The following is a 20,969-nucleotide window of genomic DNA, read 5'->3' on the forward strand; positions in this document are numbered from 1 at the left end:
AAGTTCCGGGCACAAACTGCTCCCTGTTCCGGGTTTCTATTTCCGCGCCGCTCGGCGGACCTCACCGTTACAATGCTTCTGCGAATGTATCACCCTTTAGCTGCGCGAAGACGCGCTTTCGCTGTGCACCGCCGCGTTTTCTCTTTCGGGGCAGCGAATGAGCTTCGCGTGCCTAGTTTCATCGGGCGACTTGACCAGGTAAGCGGCGGAAGGCGTCAGAAAGTGGAAAAAAACAGAGGGGGGCATCCCTTCTTCAGCGTCAGCGGCCATATTCCCTCAGAAAGCGACTGAGGCACGCGAGGGAGTCCGCTGCTGTTCACGGGCGTTTCCTCACACTGATGGAATTGGTAAAAAACTAAACTTTGAAACCAAATGTCATTAACGCAATTCTAAGGTCGCAATGACCCAATTTCCAACAATTTCTCCGGCTAGTCATACAGTAAATCATCCTCGGACACAGACAAAAATCGCAATTTACGGGTTTCTTTTGTTTAATTTATTGGACCATACCCCAGCGACACATGCCCATCATGTGGACAAACAGCGACACTCGCACACATGCTCTGGGAGTGTAGAACAACTCCTCCCGACTCTACCTCAAGCAAGTGGGAGAGGTCCCTCAGGAGCTCACTTCTCGCCGACCAGCAATGGGCCGTCCAGCAGGCCCACGAAGCGGCCGCCAGGTACTCCTTGTTGGTCCCTACGTGGGAGACGCCCGCTACGCGCTAAGCGCGTCCTGCAGGACTGAAATAAAGTTTTTTTTTTCATTCCATTCCATTGGACCACGTTATTTGCCGTCGCTAAATAGGGCGTACCATCATTTGCGAGCAGTGAACGAGACGATTGAGCGCATACACAGCGAAAGATGTCATCTATTGAAAAGTGACAGTGTTGCGTAGCCATGAAATCCGCGATCCGATCGAAGAATGATGAGCAGAGCATGCCCCGAAATGGGCACTTTATGTAGGCAAGCCTTTCCTTCCCCGTTCTATTTCTTTCTTGCGGGTGATTTGGTTGCCATCTCGCTAGCATCCCATCAACTTAACCTGGAGGTATGCGCGACACAGGGCGTACGAGTATCGCTATCCAATCCTCGAGACTGGAAATATGCCAATGAGCAGTTGCTTGAATAACCAAGCTCAAGAAGCGGAAACAAACGAGTAAGTTCAAAACAAAGAGACGAAGGAAGTAGCCGACGTTACACGAATAAAATGCGCCATTAGCGAAAAGCAGCCAGACGAAGAAAACAGAAACCATTGCTGAATAAGCGTTGGGCAAGATGGACGGGAAGACACGAGTCAAATGATGATTGACTCTAACATGCAGGCGGGTTCCTAAAACGCGCGCACAAGCACGCACACACGCACAAAGAATTATTAGAGGCCTATCCACACCACGGAACACGGAATATCCTTTAGTTTGCTCCGGGACGTCTCGCTTCGCACCGCAAATGTGGGGGCCATGGAATATTTCGAAGTGACCAATGTACGAGTGCTTTTGATTGGCCATTCTGGAGTACAAAATGCTATAAAAATAGTATTCCGTGATACAGTATAGGCCCGCAAGACTGCTGCGTTCTTATACCTGGTTCAACTAGGAGAGTCGGAAATGGAGAGGAGGAGCGCTGCGCAAGTTGCAACTCAACGCCTCGCCAAGGGCTGCTGCTACTCATTCATAAGAAGGTAGCTGACGTGAAATGATTCTCCGAATTCGTGTTCTGAGGGCACCTGCTCATCAAAAATCTCAGCGCTGAGCAAGATAACTACATCTCTTTTTTTCTTGACTTCGCCTAAGGTCACGCATTTCCAGCTGTTATACCGAACACAACAGACGTCAACGCCAGCTTGTTTGAAGCGCTCAACCCGCTGATTCGGAACACTGCCTCCGCCGAGTAGAACTCACTGCTACGCATGTACAGTGCTGCAAACTTGATCAACGAGCGGGAGACGCCATCGTCCGGGACGGAGAGCTGTAGCTTTTTTTTTTCCACGGATAATATAAACAGATTTTACTTCCCTAAATTTTGTTATCAAGTAAAAAAAGGAATTTCATCCGCCCACTCCATTGCGCGAAACAACAAGGGAAACTGTGGCGGTTTTATAATAATAATAATAATAATAATAATAATAATAATAATAATAATAATAATAATAATAATAATAATAATAATAATAACTTTTTTTGTATTTGTCCTGCTCAGAAGTACAATATTTTTTACTTAGAGGCGGCCATTCCGGGAAGGCAATAAGGGCTTTCTTTGTGCCCCACATCTTCAATTCGTATCAGCTGCCAACTCCTCATACGCTCCACGTATTGAAATCCGGATCAATACAGCGAGGTCTGCCGACGGTACCTGTCCAACTAAAAAAAAAAATCAAACGAAGAGATGGCATTTTTATTGTATTTTATATCATGCAGAAACCCTTCTCCAGAAGCCCCCCACCCTCCGCTTGATGAAGCGAGCAGCGGGTTTATCGTCGCAGTTGGCACGTGACACAGCGGTTCCACAACTATTCAACCTTTTCTTAAAGTATAATTCTGCCAAGTATTGCCACGCTGACTCACGCAGTGACATCGAAGACTGCAGCGACACGATGTGTTCTGTCGTCGCTCCCAGGTGGCGCGTCGATCTCCGTATCCCCCACAAATTCTTCCGAGGGCGTGTCTGTGTTCCGGAAGGGACGAACGCAAGTTATTCTTAAACGGCCTTGTCTTCGTGCTACAAAACGCGAGTACAATAAATATTCTTTTCTGATGAACGATGAAAGTTTCCTCCACGGTCCGACAGCACGACATTTAAAGGAAGGCTTAATAATATCACAATAGAATATCGCAAGTCTCTCTCAACATTAATCTCCGCAAAGTGTAAACTTTTTTTACGGTTGCGGGCAGTTTCTGCAGGCTCTCAAAATACGCTTCAACAGAGAGCAACAGAAGCTGTGCGTGGAATAAAGGGTAAACACACGTCTTCCATCTCGTTCATCACCGTTGACGGCGCTTGGCGAGTATACTGTCACGTGGTACGACGAAGAAGAAGGCGACAGTCGCACTGCTAAAGACGAAACTCTTTATTCGGCGAACTTGTGCCCAAAAAAAAACGACTAAGCACCTCAAAGTACTGCAAGCGATGTACGCTGTTTAATGATAGCGGCGATCCAGTCGTTAGCCCTCTAATCGTCGACGAAACGCATCGTCTTTTATATATCAGTGATCGAGCCTTGCCCCGTTGTCGTGCTCGCGTAATACGATCCCGAATAAGCATGACTATTTTCCCATAGGCCACGCAATCTTCACCGAACAATCTGAAACAATGGCGAAGCTATATATATCCGAAACATTGCGGCAGCGCCGAGCAGTGCGACCAGTGTTTTTTTGTTTTTGTTTTTTTGCGGGTGTAACACGAATATATCAAGATAAAGAAACAAGGGCCCGTGGACAACGATAACTTTTACGGACTGGCACGTCACACTGACTAACGCCCGCTAAAAGAAAGAAAAAACAAAAACGTTGGTGCCCGCATCTTCGCACGGGGGAACTCATGTGAATACGTCGTATAGAGTGGTTGCGGTATCACGTGAATTTTGCGCAACTGGGTATAGTTTTGGAATGCTCAATTGTTATTTCGTCTTTATTATTCTTATCTATTGAATGAAGGAGAAGCGAAGGCAAGGAGTGTAAAGTGTGTCTTTGCACCACCGTTCGAGGAAGACGAGACGAGCCGAGCATGCGCAGTGGGGGTGCGGACGTCGTCGAAGCGCGACATCGTGCGACTAATAAATGCTCCGCATTTAAAAAGCAAGCAATCTTGCGCGGTCCGTGTGTGCAGCCTCGCAGAGAAAAACAAAAAAAAAACGACACAGAAGAAAGAAAAAACAAAAGGGAGAAAAAAAAATGGCAGCATATCCACGGGGTGAACGATGGAGAGTGGGGCGAAGCATACGTCCGTCCATGCGTCCGTCTGTGTGACCGTCCGTGCGTCCATCCGCCCGTCCGTGCGTGCGTCTGTTCGTGCGTCCGCAAGTCCACCCGTGCTGCGAATTTTTTTATTGTTCATCAACGCACAGGAGAAATCTCCCACCGGCACCACCTTGCAGGTCAAAGTGTAAGTAAGACGTGTTACGCACTACGACAAGGGACGAACGGGTGCCGCTTTAAGGAGCTTCGCCCCTGAAATGATACATTAAATCGTGAGCGAGACAAGGGGGCGCTGAGGGAGGGAGGGAGGGCAAAATAGACTTTAAGCCGGTAGACTTAACTAGAAGGAGGTTATCTGATTGGTGGCTAAAGTCAAGGCACGAGTGAAAATTAAACCATTCACTGCAAAGTACGCATCCTCAACGTCACTATTTAAAGGGGAAAAAAAAGATAAATCTAATGGTTAGTTCACTAAGTATTACGGCTAGGTGGCGTTAGCGACCGCCCGATCTAAAGGGTACAGCCACATCCATCCATCCATCCATCCATCCTACTCGGTGAACGCTATACGCGCGCGAACAACGCACGAAACTGACACCCTACACACGCAACAAAGGTTCGCCCCTATACGAGCCTCAACTTCCCGCCGTTTGCCGTCCGAACGCCATCGCTATACACAAAGAGCCTGCGCAGAGATTAACGCACAAAAAGAGAAAAAAAACGAACGGACAGTTGTTGACAGGATACAGATGCGTTGATATAAATTGACGAAGGGGGTCAGTATCGGCTGCTGCAATTCACGTCTGTACCAATTGAGCGAATCCCACAGCGATGAGCCAGAAGCGGGAAGAAACAAAATAGCACGCCTCGAGAGCGATTCCGTCTAAACGAGACGTGGATGAATGACATCAGCCACATGCAAGGTTTGGAGACGTGCACATGCAGCGCCATCTCACGTCGGTCGTAACTAAACGAGAAATAGGCCTAATGTTTGCATCATTCCTTCCTTTCTGTTTTCTTAACGTATACAGAAGGCGGGAAATAATACTTGGCGCAAACTTATAATTATTGCGCGTGGTTGAACATTATAATTCCATACTTCGTTGCATACGCAGACTCGGCCAACAAGTTTGAAACTACTGCGGACGATTTATAGCACCAGAGTACCCTCAATGTAATAAATTTAGTTAGTAGAATACTCTCAAGCCCCGCGGACTAGATTCCTCGCAATCTCACTGCGTGAGTTCCCCTTCAGGTGAAACCATCTTCCACTTCCTTTACTGCAGCTTTCTTTCTTTATGATGTAGTTGAATATAATTGTACAAATGTGGTGCAAAGAGCGTTTTCAATATAAATCACACGTGAATATATTAATGATTAAAGCAAAATAACACCAGCAATAACAAGTAATAGCATCTCGTGTTGTCTTCATTCACAGCCCTTCTTTTATACGGAGTCCGTGCATGTCCGCGCACTGCTCGGAAGGATGTTTGATAGAGACAGCAATGTCGACCATCGAAATTTGTGTAACAACAGTCGCTTACCTGTGTACTCGTTTACAATCAAGGAAGAAATGTCAGCCCCGCCCTCAGTCAACCCTGTCTCTTTCCTACAGAGAGCAATCGTATGAATGCTTCATGCAATTGTGCTTGCTCGTTTTTGTGACGTCATGCACTTTCCGTGTCTTTATGGTAGTTGACTTTCCCCTTACTAAACACACACGTTTCTGTCACTGGTTTTAGGCAGGGAACTCGAAGTATTTCTAGGCGCTCGAGGCTATAAGAGTCATTGATGATCGATCAAGCGTGTAGAAGCGTTATTCTCTCTTCCCCCCCCCCCCCCCTCTCCCGCTACACAAGTCCACCCAAGACAAAATGTTCGACCATTGTCAACCACTAATACATCGTTAAAAAGACTTATGCCGTCGTCAAGAGAAATAAACGAGCAACGAACGACTACAGCTGTTTCGCTCTACACTGGCTGCAGAAGCCTGGTGGGTTAATTAGCGAAAACTTGAAATCTTCAATTTTACGTGAACGTCAATCTCATTCCGATCGGTATCAACGATGACCGATATGTGGGGTTTAACGTCCCGAAACCACCATATGATTATGAGAGACGCCGTCGGTGGTCGAAATTTCCGGGCTCCGGAAATTTCGACCACCTGGGGTTCTTTAACGAGCACCCAAATCTGGGCACACGGGCCTACAGCATTTCCGCCTCCATCGGAAATGCAGCCGCCGCAGCCGGGATTCGATCCCGCGACCTGCGGGTCAGCAGCCGACGTGCCTTATATAGCCACCAGACGACCGCGGCGGGGCGATCGGTTCCAACTAAACGCGATGCTTACGCTGCACAATAAGAATCATTTAATTAGACAAAGAGTAAAGTCGTACTAATAATAGCTGATATTCAATATCGAGACATACGCACCACCTTTTTCGGTTAATATACCTGTCTAACACGTCGATCAGAAGACCTTCTGCTACAATTATAATTTAGTAGATGTCACAACGATATTTACTTCACTGTCGGCTATAGACTACGCCGTTAAATGTGCACTACTTATATAACAGTATAATATTATAAACGCATGCATACTGCACGCTCAGCATCAATAAAGCCGAATAACCTCACGGCTTTCGGGCATGCATGGCTAAACTAAAGAATAAATTGCGTTCGGCGCTGCAGCCTACGAGACTGCATTGAATATTTGTCCGTTTCGAAAATGCGCGCTTGGACAGACAAATACAGCTTGCCCTACGCAACGATGGTTACTTGTTTGGCGGCTGTTTGCAGAAGTCAAGGTAAATACCCGATACAAGGTCACGTGCGTGCAGTCCCGTCTAAATATAAATCTAAAGAAAATAAAATGATTGATTGATTGATTGATTGATTGATTGATTGATTGATTGATTGATTGATTGATTGATTGATTGATTGATTGATTGATATAAATCCAACGCGAGTAACCAGACAACTTCGACAGAGCAGCGGCTGGCATGCACGTACAGCACTGGCGGTGCTGGAATTTTAATGCCACTTCGTCTCCGAACAGCTCAACGAATACTTATCTGTATAGGATGTCAAATTTACGGTCCCTTTGGCTAACGAGAACACACGGCGAGTCTGTATGCAAGGTGGTACATGTATTGCGCCGCCCGCCCCCTTTCTTGCCGCTATACTGTTTATTGCAACCTTGAAAGGACACTAAAAGCAATTTTTTGCATAAATAAATTACCCTAAATAAACTATACTCACAGCGTCTGTCGCGAGAAGACGGTTGGTAAGCGAGGTGACGCGCAAAAAGGAATTTCTGCAGCGGTTACGCCACCTGGAGGGTCCCGCACCATGGCGTCACAAATTTTGATGGTGTATACCTACTAGGCTCTACGCAGTTTGTAATCAACAAAAAATGAGGTACACTCGTCACCTGATGGGGTAACAGACTTAACATGCGGATTTTCTGGAAATTTCGCTCGGTCAACGACCCGAAAAAAACAACGAAAAATACACTTTGAAATCGGTGACGACACGTGCGGAGATTTCGAAGCATCATTCAAAAATGAAACCTTTGACATGTTTTCTACTCTATTAATGGACCTATACTGGTGAAATTAGAGACATGGGAGCATGTACAGTATAATTAGTGAACCGATTCACCGTTTCACTTTAGTGACCCACCACGTAACTTTTTAGTACCGGACACAGAGGAATAGTGGTTTCGGTGCTTCGAGTGCTGCTCCGAAGGTCACGCGACTTAATCCCGGCCGCATTTTTAGTGGAGGCGAAAATCGTTCAGGCTTGTTTATGTACACTATAAAGAACCCCAGGAGGTCGAAATTCTCTGCGCCCTCCACTACGGCGTCTCTCATAATCATATCGTGGTTTCGGGACATTAAATCCCAACAATTATGACCAAAGGGTTTTGTGAGAGCACAGGCGAGAACTTCTGCTTTCACAGAACACTCATTGAATTACTATGATGTCCCCATTCAATATCAGAGTTACTCCGTTTTACTTGTTCTGCTTCAGCTAAACATCAGGACTGGTTTGACATGCTGAGACTTGGTTGCCAAGGTGGTAATTCAGCCAAAGTGGATGCTTGGGCGTGTTGTTACAACAGGGCGGAAACAAAAGCAGCGCTAAAGACGGGGCACAATAAAAAAAGGAGGACTTTTGCGCGTTAATTGCAGGCGCGTAAATTTAAATTCGATCCATCGTTACTTTTGGTTCCCTTTAATGCGCTTTGACACTTGATTGACTCGCATACCTTAATTTATTCGCTATCCATTAATTTCAAGTTTGTTTCAACACGCTATCAAACCGCGCTAACAAATTTTAATCACTTGGCATGCCGTCATTACCAAACGCACCCCCCCTCCCCCCGCCCCATTTTCTGCTCCCGGAAGTTTTCTGCTTCTTACACGGTGTATACCGGTGCCACTCAGCAGTGCCATTTTTTGGGCGTGTTGGTAAACGGAACTTGACGACATATTGAGCGCTAAGAGACGGGGACATCAGAGAGCGAGAGCACAACACAATACGCTAACTTCGACAATTTTTTATTTTCGGGAAACGCAAACGTATACATCCGTGCACAGTGGCGCCACCAGTCTATCCACTAGCCAAGCAGAAAAGCCCTTTCCCGATCTAAAAGGTCAACTTACACATGTGCACCGTTTGCGAAAGATAGCATTGGCTTCAATTATCTCTCGGACGTCTTTATCTTTATGCTTTATTTATCTTTATTTAAGACCAGCGCAAGAGACAAGGACTGCCTTGTCTCTTGTGCTGGGCTTAAATCCATTTCGCCCGACAAACATGCAAAGTTTTAACCCTTCTGTGAATTGGAATGAATTAACTACTAATACGGCGACACAGACTATATTACCACGTAGGAACGAACGAAAAGAGGACACGCTTCAAACGACATTTTCATCGCGTGTTTGGTGGAACGAAGAGCTGAAGTTCCGATACATCGCAACTGCACCTTATACATCCCGACATGTCGATCATCCTTTCAAAGTTCACGTACACCTTCACAGCGCACAGTCACCTACTCGTATGCATTCTTGCCAAAAACATAAGCTCGCTCATGCCGATATTCGTGGTCGCATGCTTAGAATCTACGGTTCTCAGCAAGTGAAACAATAATCGGCTCGCACGGCAGGCGGTACTCTCTTGCGTCACTGGTGAACGCTGAGCCAGCTCATTATGGTACAAACGTATACGTTTACGTAAACGTATACGTAACGCAAACGTATACGTAAACGTATACGTAGTGTATACACTCTGATGCAAGTGGTACTTCGAAAGTTATTAACCATGTTGACCTTTTCAGGACCTTTCTAACCATCCTGCTTAGACCTGTACATGGTTTGCAGCGAATTTGGTATTACGCGACGAGAATGAATGAATATGACTGGTGCAAACATGATAATCACGACATGCGTGTCGTGTAACAACATGACAGCATACCACGCTCATATGATGCGCTCGCGGCCGTTTCGCTAGCTTCAGATATATGCCTAACTTGGTATTGCGTGACGCGAATGGACGACGAAAGTAAATGACACGTCCAAACATGATAATTATGATATGCGTGTCACGTAAAACACGACCGCATGCTAGGCTCACACAGCGCACTCACGGCCGTTTCGCTATAGATTCCCATATACCAAATTTGGTATTACATGACATCAATGGATGGCCTAGCACAAATGCCAGGCGGCAAACATGATAACCATGACATGTAAGTCATGCGCGGCATAATGTACACCCGTCTCGTAACCTTGTGCTGATTTTAAAGAGACAATTGAACGGCGTCATTCGTGCTTCGCTTATCATCGACTCCCACGGTACGTGGGATCTAACAATTTTTTTTTCTTAGAGTGTCCTTGACGGAAAGGCAGCGGCAATATCGAACTCACGACATAGATACGCGTAGTTACAAAAAATATTATTTATTATGGCTGAATCCACTGATACAAAATTTCAGCAAGGAGTTAGGTTGCACGAGTAGCTTCTCATTTTTTGATCCAAAAAATAGTGCGACTTGAAGAGAAAACAATAGACGAGGAAGAGGGCTGGCAATCTTGAGCAAGCTTTGGTTAAAACGTGTGAACTAACATCTGTGTGTTCAAAGGTTTGCGCACGCTTACGTGTATGTTAAGATACATTGTTAGTTCACATGTTTCCAACAGAGCCTTGGAGTTGCGATTCATCTCTCGTATTTAGCTGTTCTGTTCGCATCTCGCTTTCTTTTTTCTTCAATCTCGATACAAAGGTCGCGTATACAAAAACAAAAAGGTCACGAGACAGGCGCGACATTTCATTATATGTTCGCGCTATCAGGAATCGTATTCTAAACACTTGTCACTCACTCCCTTAGCCTCTACAAAGAACGGTCAACATTAACACCTCGCCATTGTTGATTACTAAGCTTATTAGTTTCAACGCACCCCATAGGGTTCAGGATTACCTATGACATTGTATTCCTTGAAGCACGGTCAAGGCTCTGCTAACAAGCGTCCGTAACTAACAAAGCGCTACAAACCTGTCGTGTGCTGCTATAGGCACCGTAAACAAATGCAGCTGCAGTTCCTGCGGCTAGTCCTCTGAAGTCGGAATTGTGTAGTTCGTAGCCGCAGACGAGTTAACAAAAAAACCAATATCACACGAACCGCGTATGACGCGGCTTAAGATCGCATGAAACAGCAGACGGGGAGACAGTATACGCGTAGGGCCTTAAGCACATGCCAGACTCGCCGTGCCTTCTCGTTCGTTGGGCTGAAAACATAGAAAACGTGCGCTAACAAAGAGCCCTATACGTTACAGAAGTAACAACACCTTTTTATTTTCATGTTTCGATCGAGTAAACTATCACCCTGCGGTAAACCCGATGGCCGCGCGGAGAACACGTCGCCGAGTGTTGGACGAAGAAATCGTCTCGTCCGTTCATTCTTTCAGCCTAACTTGGATGAGGCGTTTGTGCGGTAACTGCGCGATCGAGGATGTGTATTTATTCCTCGTGGTGTTTTTTTTTGTACTTCGTTAAGTAGTAGTAGTAGTAGTAGTAGTAGTAGTAGTAGTAGTAGTAGTAGCAGTGTAATAGTAGCAGTAGTAGTATATAGCAATAGTAGTAGTGTAATAGTAGTAGTAGTAGTAGTAGTAGTAGTAGTGTAATAGTAGCAATAGTAGTAGTAGTAGTAGTAGTGTAATAGTAGCAATACTAGTAGTAGTAGTAATAATAGTAGTAGAAGTGTAATAGAAGGTAATAGCAGTAGTAGTAGTAGTAGTAGTAGTAGTAGTAGCAATAGTAGTAGTAGTGTAATAGTAGCAATAGTAGTAGTAGTAGTAGTAGTAGTAGTAGTAGTAGTAGTAGTAGTAGTGTAATAGTAGCAATAGTAGTAGTAGTAGTAGTAGTGTAATAGTAGCAATACTAGTAGTAGTAGTAATAATAGTAGTAGAAGTGTAATAGAAGGTAATAGCAGTAGTAGTAGTAGTAGTAGTAGTAGCAATAGTAGTAGTAGTGTAATAGTAGCAGTAGTAGTAGTAGTAGTAGTAGTAGTAGTACTATAGTAGCAATAGTAGTAGTAGCAGTAGTATGAAGGTACACAGTTACCCTTTGGGAAGGAAAAGCCACAAATATTGCGCCCGTGAGACTGCCGCTGCTAAAAACAAAACAAGTTCCACTAATTTCAACAGATGTCCGCCACGGTGGCGCAGCGGTCGCGGTGCTCAGCTGCCCACACAAAGGTGGCGGTTCGATCCCGGCGTGCCCCATAATTAATTACGCAGTCCATGATTTTGGTATGTAACACTTCTACGGATAGTAATTGCGGTATACGATTACTACTGCTATCAAGTTTCAATACAAACTGTAACTGTGCCAACATTAAACTTCGTGTAGCAAATTGTATAAAGACTTACGCGCACGGAGTAAATTTTGCCAAAACTGATTGTTCGGGTATTCTTTCGGGCTTTTGCCTCAGCTGCGAAGGGCACACAGCAAACGTGATATACCTCGTATTTTGATATACCCCGTGTTTTGGTATACCTCGTGTTTTGATATACCTCGTCTTTTGATATACCTCGTCTTTTGATATACCTCGTCTTTTGATATACCTCGTCTTTTGATATACCTCGTCTTTTGATATACCTCGTCTTTTGATATACCTCGTCTTTTGATATACCTCGTGTTTTGATATACCCCGTGTTTTGATATACCCCGTGTTTTGATATACCCCGTGTTTTGATATATCCCGTGTTTTGATATACCTCGTGTTTTGATATACCTCGTGTTTTGATATACCTCGTGTTTTGATATACCTCGTGTTTTGATATACCTCGTGTTTTGATATACCCCGTGTTTTGATATGCCTCGTGTTTTGATATGCCTCGTGTTTTGATATGCCTCGTGTTTTGATATGCCCCGTGTTTTGATATACCTCGTGATATACCTCGCGTTTTGGTACGAAAGTGATACCTTTGTCACACGACCAGATTTGATCGCGATCAGCGCCAATCCGAATCGGACTTCTCGATCGCGATCAAACGATTGTCGCTCCTATACACGGTCCAGCCTGATACCGGTGTCACACGGGCATTTTTTAATCGCGATCAGTGCCCATACGGATCAACCACGATCCGGATTTGGTGCTGCTACACGGTCCCTTTTAATCGCTATATCAGGCCCGATCCGGATCAAGATTATCTGGATCCGCGCATCGCGATCTGGCTGAGAAACGCGATTTCGTGCCGTCTGCACCCGCTGGCCGAGCTTGTTGAAAGCAAAATAAACAAGAAAATCAAGCAGAGTTCTGTAAGAACAGATTTAAAGAGGAAGATATTTATTTATAAAAAAAATTTGATCTGTTTCAATTGGGAAAATACGTGTATTATTTCATATTTTAAGATTCGTATTTACTGCACGTAGTTATGGAAGAAGCAGACGATAAGCAGACGACAAGTTCAAGAAGAATGGCTATTTGGGCTAGTTGGTTTGAATTCATCGTAATAAGGGCTGCAGCGCGAGCACGAAAGTGCTAGAAGAAACAGACGAAAGGCGACAAGTTCAACTCTCGCCACGTCGGAGCAGTTGGAGCACCTCGAAGCAAATTGATTATGAGTGCCGCCAGCTTTTCGAATACATCACAGCATACGCACACTTCGTGGTCGAATGAAGAGACCTTTAGAGTAATTGACCGCTGTCAGAACCAACAGGTTGACTTGAGGCGCCAGAAAAGAAACTCTGGCGTTTACAACGAGATCGCCGTTTCGCTGGAGCTAGACGGCTGCGAGCAGGTTCCGTCAGAAATAGAAGTGAAGATTAATATTCTCGCACACCAATACAGGTAAGTGCAAAAAAAGAAATGCCGAATGATGGATTTATGAGATTACTTTTGTCGTGGCACGCAGTTTTTTTTTTTACGTTCGAGCGGTTTTTGCTTAAATAACATACTGCTGATAAATGGCACTCTATTGAAATGTCGTACGCTGAGCTTTGTTAATGAAAAATTTTACGGCACGCAAGCGCCACCTGGTGCTCTTTACCTGACCCAAGCTCGAACTGGATTAGCTTGAGCCGTGTAGCAGCGGCCGTAAACTTCATCGCGACCAGGCAAACCGATCCGGATCGCCCTGATCGCGATTAAAAGTACCCGTGTGACACCGGTATAATACTGAAAGAGTTTGGCAGAGATGTCAGCCTATATAATCGCAACCACGCAACAACTAGATCGGGATCATATTGATCCCGAACAGGCCTGATCCCGATTAAATTAGACCATGTGGCAGCATCTGATCCGGATGTCTTGCCGGTTATTGGATTGGTATATTTGGTTGTGGTACTTAAATATCCTGGCTTGAAGTAGAGCTCATACACTTAAAAACCACTTGAGAAAGCGTCTTACCGTAGTTGTCTGCAGGCACCTAAATTCGACTGAAATTACATCAGGGCATTTTTCAAGGAAGCATTGTATAGGCTAATGTTCTGGCGAGACTAGCTCCAAATTATAATACCGCAAAAAAAAAAGCGGTGGAAACACTGACAAGACAACTGTTCACAAAACCGATGCACTGAGCAACGCAGTGCGCCTTCCTATTTTTTTTTTCTCAACCGATAAACGAAGGTGCCCACGGTGCAATTCGCAAATAGCGAAATGTTTACCGACCCTGAAGGATAAACGCCTGTTCTGAAAATGTACTGCCACGCCCGTTTATTGCTTTAATGTCAATGCTTACGAAAACAAAAAAAATACACACGGCCTTATTTTTTTTTTTTTTCATAGCAAGAACGGACCGTGTTAGAGATGGTGCTGTTGGAACGTCTTAGAAGTATGTAGCACGGATGCACACTGTCGTGCTTTATGAAAGGGAACACTCGGACGCGTGGCCTGCGCTCTGCGGTGGTAAAGTTACTGTATACCTTTAGGATAAAGGTAGCATATACAGTAACTCTATGCACCGGCTGCCTACAGCACCGTCAACCGACAGCAAAAGAAAACACGTTCGCTTTCAGCGCCATCTGTTGCCAAAAAATAATAACGAGTTACAACCGGTAGACAAGCGTTGCTATAGATTGCACTCTGTCTTCTGTTCACGCCTGCAGTGCGTAGTCCACTGCAAACATATCAAACGTTGTGCGAGACCACGGCGCAAGCTGCAGTAATCGCCCGATATCGCTCAGCGGTGAGGGAACGTAACTTAGCCCCGCTTGTCATACCAGCCATGACTCGTTATCTGGCCTGGCCATAGATGACGCCAAAAGGTGAACGTGCTTTCTTCACTTGTCGGTTCATGGTGCTGTAGGCAGCCGCCGCAGAGCGCAGGCCACGCGCTCGCGTGTTCCCTTTCATGAAAAACGACAGTGCACACATATATCCCACTAAGAGAGCGTCTGTCAACGTAATCTCGACGGATACCACACTCCTATTTCTTTCTTCGGTCGTTCTTAACAAACGAGAAAGAACGCTCGCACCTTCGGTTCGTTGCCGTAATTGCGTGACAATTCGGCACACGGCATCCATCAGCCCACCACGCGGATTTGCAGCCGCATACGCTATGAGAATATGCTGCGCACAAAGCGCATCACATATCCACGCAGCAGTTCCCGGGCACACACACACACACACACACACACACACACACGCGCGCGCGCGCACACACACACACACACACGCGCGCGCGCACACACGCGCACACACGCACACACACGCACACACACACACACACGCACACACACACGCACACACACACGCACACACACACGCACACACACACACACTCACACACACACACACACACGCACACACACACACTCACACACGCACACGCACACACACACACACACACACACACACACACACACACACACAAAAGAACACGTTCTCGAGTCGCCAACAAGCATACCAGCACGCCACAAAAACATTCGTCAGGCTTGGCAATTTATGTGTGCCGAGCGACGAGAGCAAGCGTATAGGCACGTCTTTGATTGATATGTGGGGTTTAACGTCCCAAAACCACCATATGATTATCAGAGACGCCGTAGTGGAGGGCTCCGGAAATTTCGACCACCTGGGGTTCTTTAACGTGCACCCAAATCTGAGCACACGGGCCTACAACATTTTCGCCTCCGTCGGAAATGCAGCCGGGATTCGATCCCGCGACCTGCGGGTCAGCAGCCGAGTATCTTAGTCACTAGACCACCGCGGCGAGGCGCGTCTGCGCAGCGAAACACGGCGGTCTAAACGGAGTGACGTCAGAGCCCGCGGCAGAAACAGTGAGCAGGCCTGAAATCATCTAGGTGACATTATAATGACACCTGTGACGTCACGTGCAAGCTATATTTTATCTGAATGCGGTCGTCACGGCCGGGAATCGAACCTGCGGCCTCGAGTTGGTCGCTCGCTGGATTCCGTGCCGACCGGATGTGCCGTCGCGATCTCCGACGTCAGCGTAGCTCTGGCCGACTGGGCTCGCCCTACGTCATCTCCTGACGCCGATCTCCAACGACAGCGTAGCTCTGACCTACTGGACTTGCTCTACGCCATCTCCTGACGCCGACAAGAGCTCTCGCAAGCCATGGTGCCCCGTCCTCGGACTCCTGTGACCGTGTTTCCATCTTTCATATCTCTCTTATCCCTCATATGTCCTCGCTCGCTGTCCCAGCGTATCTCTATCTCTCTCTCTCTGTATACCTTTAGTCCTATCCTTTTAATCCCTGCTCACCCCCATCCCTTGTGAGCTACTGTTGAGGTGTCGCACCCTTATGCAGACAGTTACGGGGCTCACTTTTCTCTTCTTTTCCCTCTTATAAACAAACACCCCCCCCCCCCCCCCCCCCTCGAGTTCTAGTGTCGTAGCCATTCACGGCGTGTCGGCAAAAGCTGTGGACGTTCCCCAAAAACGCCATAACAAACCAGCGCTGCAACATTAAACAATCTGAAGCCCACCCTATTCTTTGCTTCGTCGAAATAACTTCGACTAGGACCCTCATTCGGCGAACTCTTCATGACAGGATACGTTCTGAAATATTCCGTGTTGATATGACCTTTGATTTGACGACGCGCTCACAAAAAAAACCTACACGCTTAGTGAGCTTAGTCATTCATCCTACGCGATGCTTAAAAAGACAGCGATCTACAACTGCCCACGGAGAAGAGCAAGCTGCGCTTCTTCTCCGTATCAAACTCGTCCGGGCATAAAAATGACAACTTCGACGTGTCACAGTCGCTAACTTTATTCGCGCCGTGGTCCCGCTCAGGTGGATCGCAGGAATCAACCAAATGTTATTATGGCAAGCGTGGCTCCTCCTTGCAAAACCTAGTAAAATAACCACAAGAGACCACGCTTGTTCCATCGCCAAGCGATCAAACAGTGTGGTCTTACGATTAACACTGACAACCTCGGTCCATCAGAATCTGTTGCACGCAACATAGTTCAGAACAGCGCACACACAGCGGCCAGTACTGCATATCGCATCGGCGTGCTGACGAACGTTGCTGATTTATTGACGCGAAACGAAAAATACCATCTTCAATTAGGTTTTACAGCCTGCATAACAAGTTAAAGCGTGTCAACATTTTTTTTTTTTTTTCATGCGATTACACGTTCAAGCATTACCGCGCCGGCTCGGGCAAGCCATCATGGAGGTAAAAGTCGCTGGCGCGATGAAACGTGGTGTTGCAAATTAACAAAGCATATATAGTAACCGCACAGATGCCTACGCCAACCAACACACTTGGAAGCCACACTTACGAGAACATCTTTAATAGGAGCCATTGTTAGACAGAAAAGTTACTACGGAACAAATGATGGCTGAATGACGAAACAAAATCACGATGCCACCGAACATTGATTGTGTCGCGTTTTTTCTCTATCATGAATCTTTGGACGCGGCAACTAATTTCTAGCCTCATTCAGGAACGCCAAAGACGACGGCCTGCTGTCACATCGCAACCAGGAATACGGTAGTCAGCGGCCAGGAAAGAAAAATCTACGGAGAGGCAATGTTTTTAGTCGTGAGAAGGCTTTCGTTAGGCGGCAATCTCAAGTGTTCTTACATAAGTAGCCCTTTATCAGCGCAAGCACACGCCCATGAAGTAAAACCGTCTCACGTAGGTGCAATGAAAGTATTAGAACGTCCTTGAATAAAACACACAATAGTTCCTGCATGGCTTCCTGCGTTCGTGTCTGCTCAGCCAAGACAGATCATCTAGTTTATTTTTATAAGTTACATTAAATGGTGACGCGGAAATTACAATGCATCAGTCTGTTCTTCTTTTCCGTAATGTAATGTAGGCACTAGACAAATAGTGGTGAGGTCTTTAATAGCTGCAGTCAGCGCATACCAATATCTGGCCGATGTACAGACTTTGATAAAGTGAAAAAATCAAGGTCACTCGGTTATTGCTGACAGCATAAACGCAACCACCTCTTTACAAAGCGAATTCGATCATATTGACAAAAGAGGCATAATTTATCAAGCGGCTAAAGACTGGAACCGTTTGTGCCGGCAGTATTTTACGAGCTTCAGCGAAAAGAAGGATGAGCCGCACGTCAAGAAATCAAACGAATTCATGCGATATGTGACTATGCCGCCGGCTTTTTTCCGTCCAAACCCGTTGGCTTACATCAGGTTCCACACCACATTCGAGACAGAGAAAACGAAACCAACGGATAGTGTAATGTTCAACTACCTGGCCGGAGCATACACACAATCCCTGTAACTAAACTTGTGAAAATTCTGTTGCGTTTTCAAGGACGTTACACGCAACTTAACCAAGGTGGAAGGGTCACCGTCGTATAAAGCGGGCAAGCGTGCCTTTCACATTCGGCATCGGTACTTCGGTTTTATGCGCGACAGAATAAGTCACCACGTCCAAGAGCGAAATGGGATTGAATGAACGGTTGCCCCATACCGGAAAACGCTGAAACCACATATGATAGACACAATGTACACGCTGATGTACTTAACTGCGGTTCGCGTGAGAACGTGCGTATTAAAAGATTACATCACGCCCATTTTTCTTATTTGCTGTGAGGTGACGCGATTGGGTAACGAAAGTCACTTCACTGGCCGTAATGTTGCCGTGAAACAGTAAGTGTGCAGACAATGTGAACTACTCTTTGCTCCAGGATGACGACGAGTGATGGGACAGTAGTGGTGCACGCGTGCCTCTTCCAAACGCGGATGTAAAAAGATGCAAGATTCGCACTAGCATTCAATCTCACCAAGAGGTCTGCCAAGACTTTGCCCCAAGAGGAAGAAGAAACACAAGCGCGGCCGGCAACGCGACTGACCCAGAATGACTACTGCAGGCGACACTTACCGGGCTTCTGAAACATGACGAATATAGTGAAGAAAGGTGCTGCAATCACAAATAGCGCGACGTAGAACGGCACTGGCCTCCTCGGGAGCATCGTGGGGGCTGCCGATGTCTGTTTGTTGTCACAGTTTTCCACCACGCACGAAAAAGACGTCGAGGGGCGGCAGCGCTCGCAGCAGCGTGGGTCCGCTCGAAGTAGCAGCACTCACACACACAGCGTTCCCACGAAGCCGCCCGGCCTCATAGTCGCACAGGCACGTGTTCGAACTGGCGCCCTGACGTACAAGCACAGACATTTAAAACACAGCACTGCGTCAAGATCCTCCAGAGCTCACATGCCGCAACAGCTGCTGTGGCAGAGCACGACATACTCCACGGTCTCCTCAGTTGCTCGATTACAGCAACATCAGTGGATACTTGCGCCGCTTGCTACCACTTGCAACGATCGCAGTTCCCTCGAACACCGCCAGGAGACCGAAACCACTTCTGACTTCTCTGCGCAGCTAACAGATGGCGCGGCATCTGCAGCAACTTTTCCTGTCGCATCGCCGCTCGTCAGCCGCGTCTTTCGAAACAGGCTCCTCGCACTGTTATTGTACAGACGAATTTCGGCGCAGCAACATCCTTGAGACATTCAAATTGAGTACCTCTTGTTATTTTGTACATTCAGGTCATTAATTCAGCAAGCGGTATTGATTGCGTTTAGTGTGCGTCATAAAATACGTTAATCAGGTGCGTAGTCAGAAAGAAATTCGGAGGGATGGTGATGGAAGTAGTAGTCCTGTTTATTGTCAAAATGACGCTTAATTCTACAGCCCAATAGGAAAAACGGTGCAGCGTCAAGGAAGTGGAAGCGGGAAATAAAGGGGGAAGCAGAAGAAGGAAAGAGAGCGGAAAGATGTCCTTTATGTATATTCCAGCATGTGTTTGTATGTGAGAGGGAAACTCGGAAAGGGTTGAGCCCCCAGCAAGAAAACATCCCCCCCCCCCCACACACACACTTCCTACGTCATAAAAGAGCTGCAGCAGTGCTTATAATTTTAAGACCTTACATGTGCTAACAAGTGATTTCCAATCAAAGAAATAAAGCAGTTCGATTAAGAAGAAATCATACCACGTGTGAAAAATAAATAAACAAGTATAACTGCACAACAGCGTACGGCGGACTTGTGCAGGGGGATAGAGACATGTGCTAACTTCCAGCCAAGAAGTTATAGACCTACTTGGAACAAGCAAGGTCCGCCATCTACATTAATTGGCCGACCACCCTCTGTTAAACAGTTTTTTTTTTCTTTTTTTGCACAACAGGCTACAAAATAGCCAAGTTCCTGCAACTAAATAGGAAAGCACCAGGGTTGGGTATTTGCAGTTAGATTTCCTATGGTTATATGTTAATGAACTTGACTGAGCATATCCTGATGTACTCTGTATTAGTTTTTCAGTAAAAATGAACACCTGTGTTGTGCATGAACATTTGAATTATATTTTACCCACATCATACAGTTTGGCTAGAGCGAAATTGGCACAAGTGCATACTGCATTGCTGTGACACTAATGATACATCGTGCACAGGAAAAAAAAGTAAAGCTAGAACTTTTATCAAAAGCAGCCACAGGTAATGGCTCCTTACAGACATTCTGAAAGTATTTCCAGCCACCAAAAAGCCCTGAGCAGCTATAAAACAAACTGAGTTTGACCGTCAAGCATGACTAAATGCCGCCTGTTTCACTTAGACGAACAGTTTTCTACAGACAGCAGAATATTTTGTTTGGCTTGAAGCCAAGCAGCCCACCCAATAAATATAATGTGGAAGCTAGCCACCACTGTATTGATGAAATTCTTGTAGGCACAACGAAATGACTCTAAGATTCTTGATCTACTCACATGAAGCAATGTTTAGAATCTTCAACCTTTTCTGTTTTGGTAAGTTAAGCAGTCCCATGAAAGAACATTAAATTTGCTCCTGTTTTACCCCTACAATAAACTCTCAGCAAACAGAAATCTGTTAAATAGAACTGCTGTTTAAATGAAACTGCCTCTAGCACGATTGGTTTCGTACATGGATTCTCCACTCTTCTTCATCTCCCAGTAATCGAAACTCCCGTTAAATGAAACACATTTTCCTGGTCCCTTCACGTTCCGTCACACAAACACCTTCAAGTCTGCTAGAGTGGATGGTCATCACACCACCTCTCAATATTTAATTGCACGACTCCACCA

General features: G+C 45.9%; 1 protein-coding gene across 1 annotated transcript in view; it reads right to left on the reverse strand.

Annotated features, from left to right (window-relative positions):
* LOC119180080 (alpha-1,3-mannosyl-glycoprotein 4-beta-N-acetylglucosaminyltransferase B) overlaps positions 1-19,091 on the reverse strand; it is a 149,731-nt gene extending 130,640 nt beyond the window's left edge. Inside the window, exon 1 of the mRNA XM_037431224.2 lies at positions 18,753-19,091. Coding sequence (XP_037287121.2) covers positions 18,753-18,843 — 91 coding nt within the window. The 5' untranslated portion in view covers positions 18,844-19,091. The remainder of the gene's footprint in view (positions 1-18,752) is intronic.
* Between the last annotated feature and the right edge of the window lie 1,878 nt (positions 19,092-20,969).

The sequence above is a fragment of the Rhipicephalus microplus genome, chromosome 2, assembly GCF_043290135.1.
Source record: "Rhipicephalus microplus isolate Deutch F79 chromosome 2, USDA_Rmic, whole genome shotgun sequence".
Taxonomy (NCBI): Eukaryota; Metazoa; Arthropoda; class Arachnida; order Ixodida; family Ixodidae; genus Rhipicephalus; species Rhipicephalus microplus.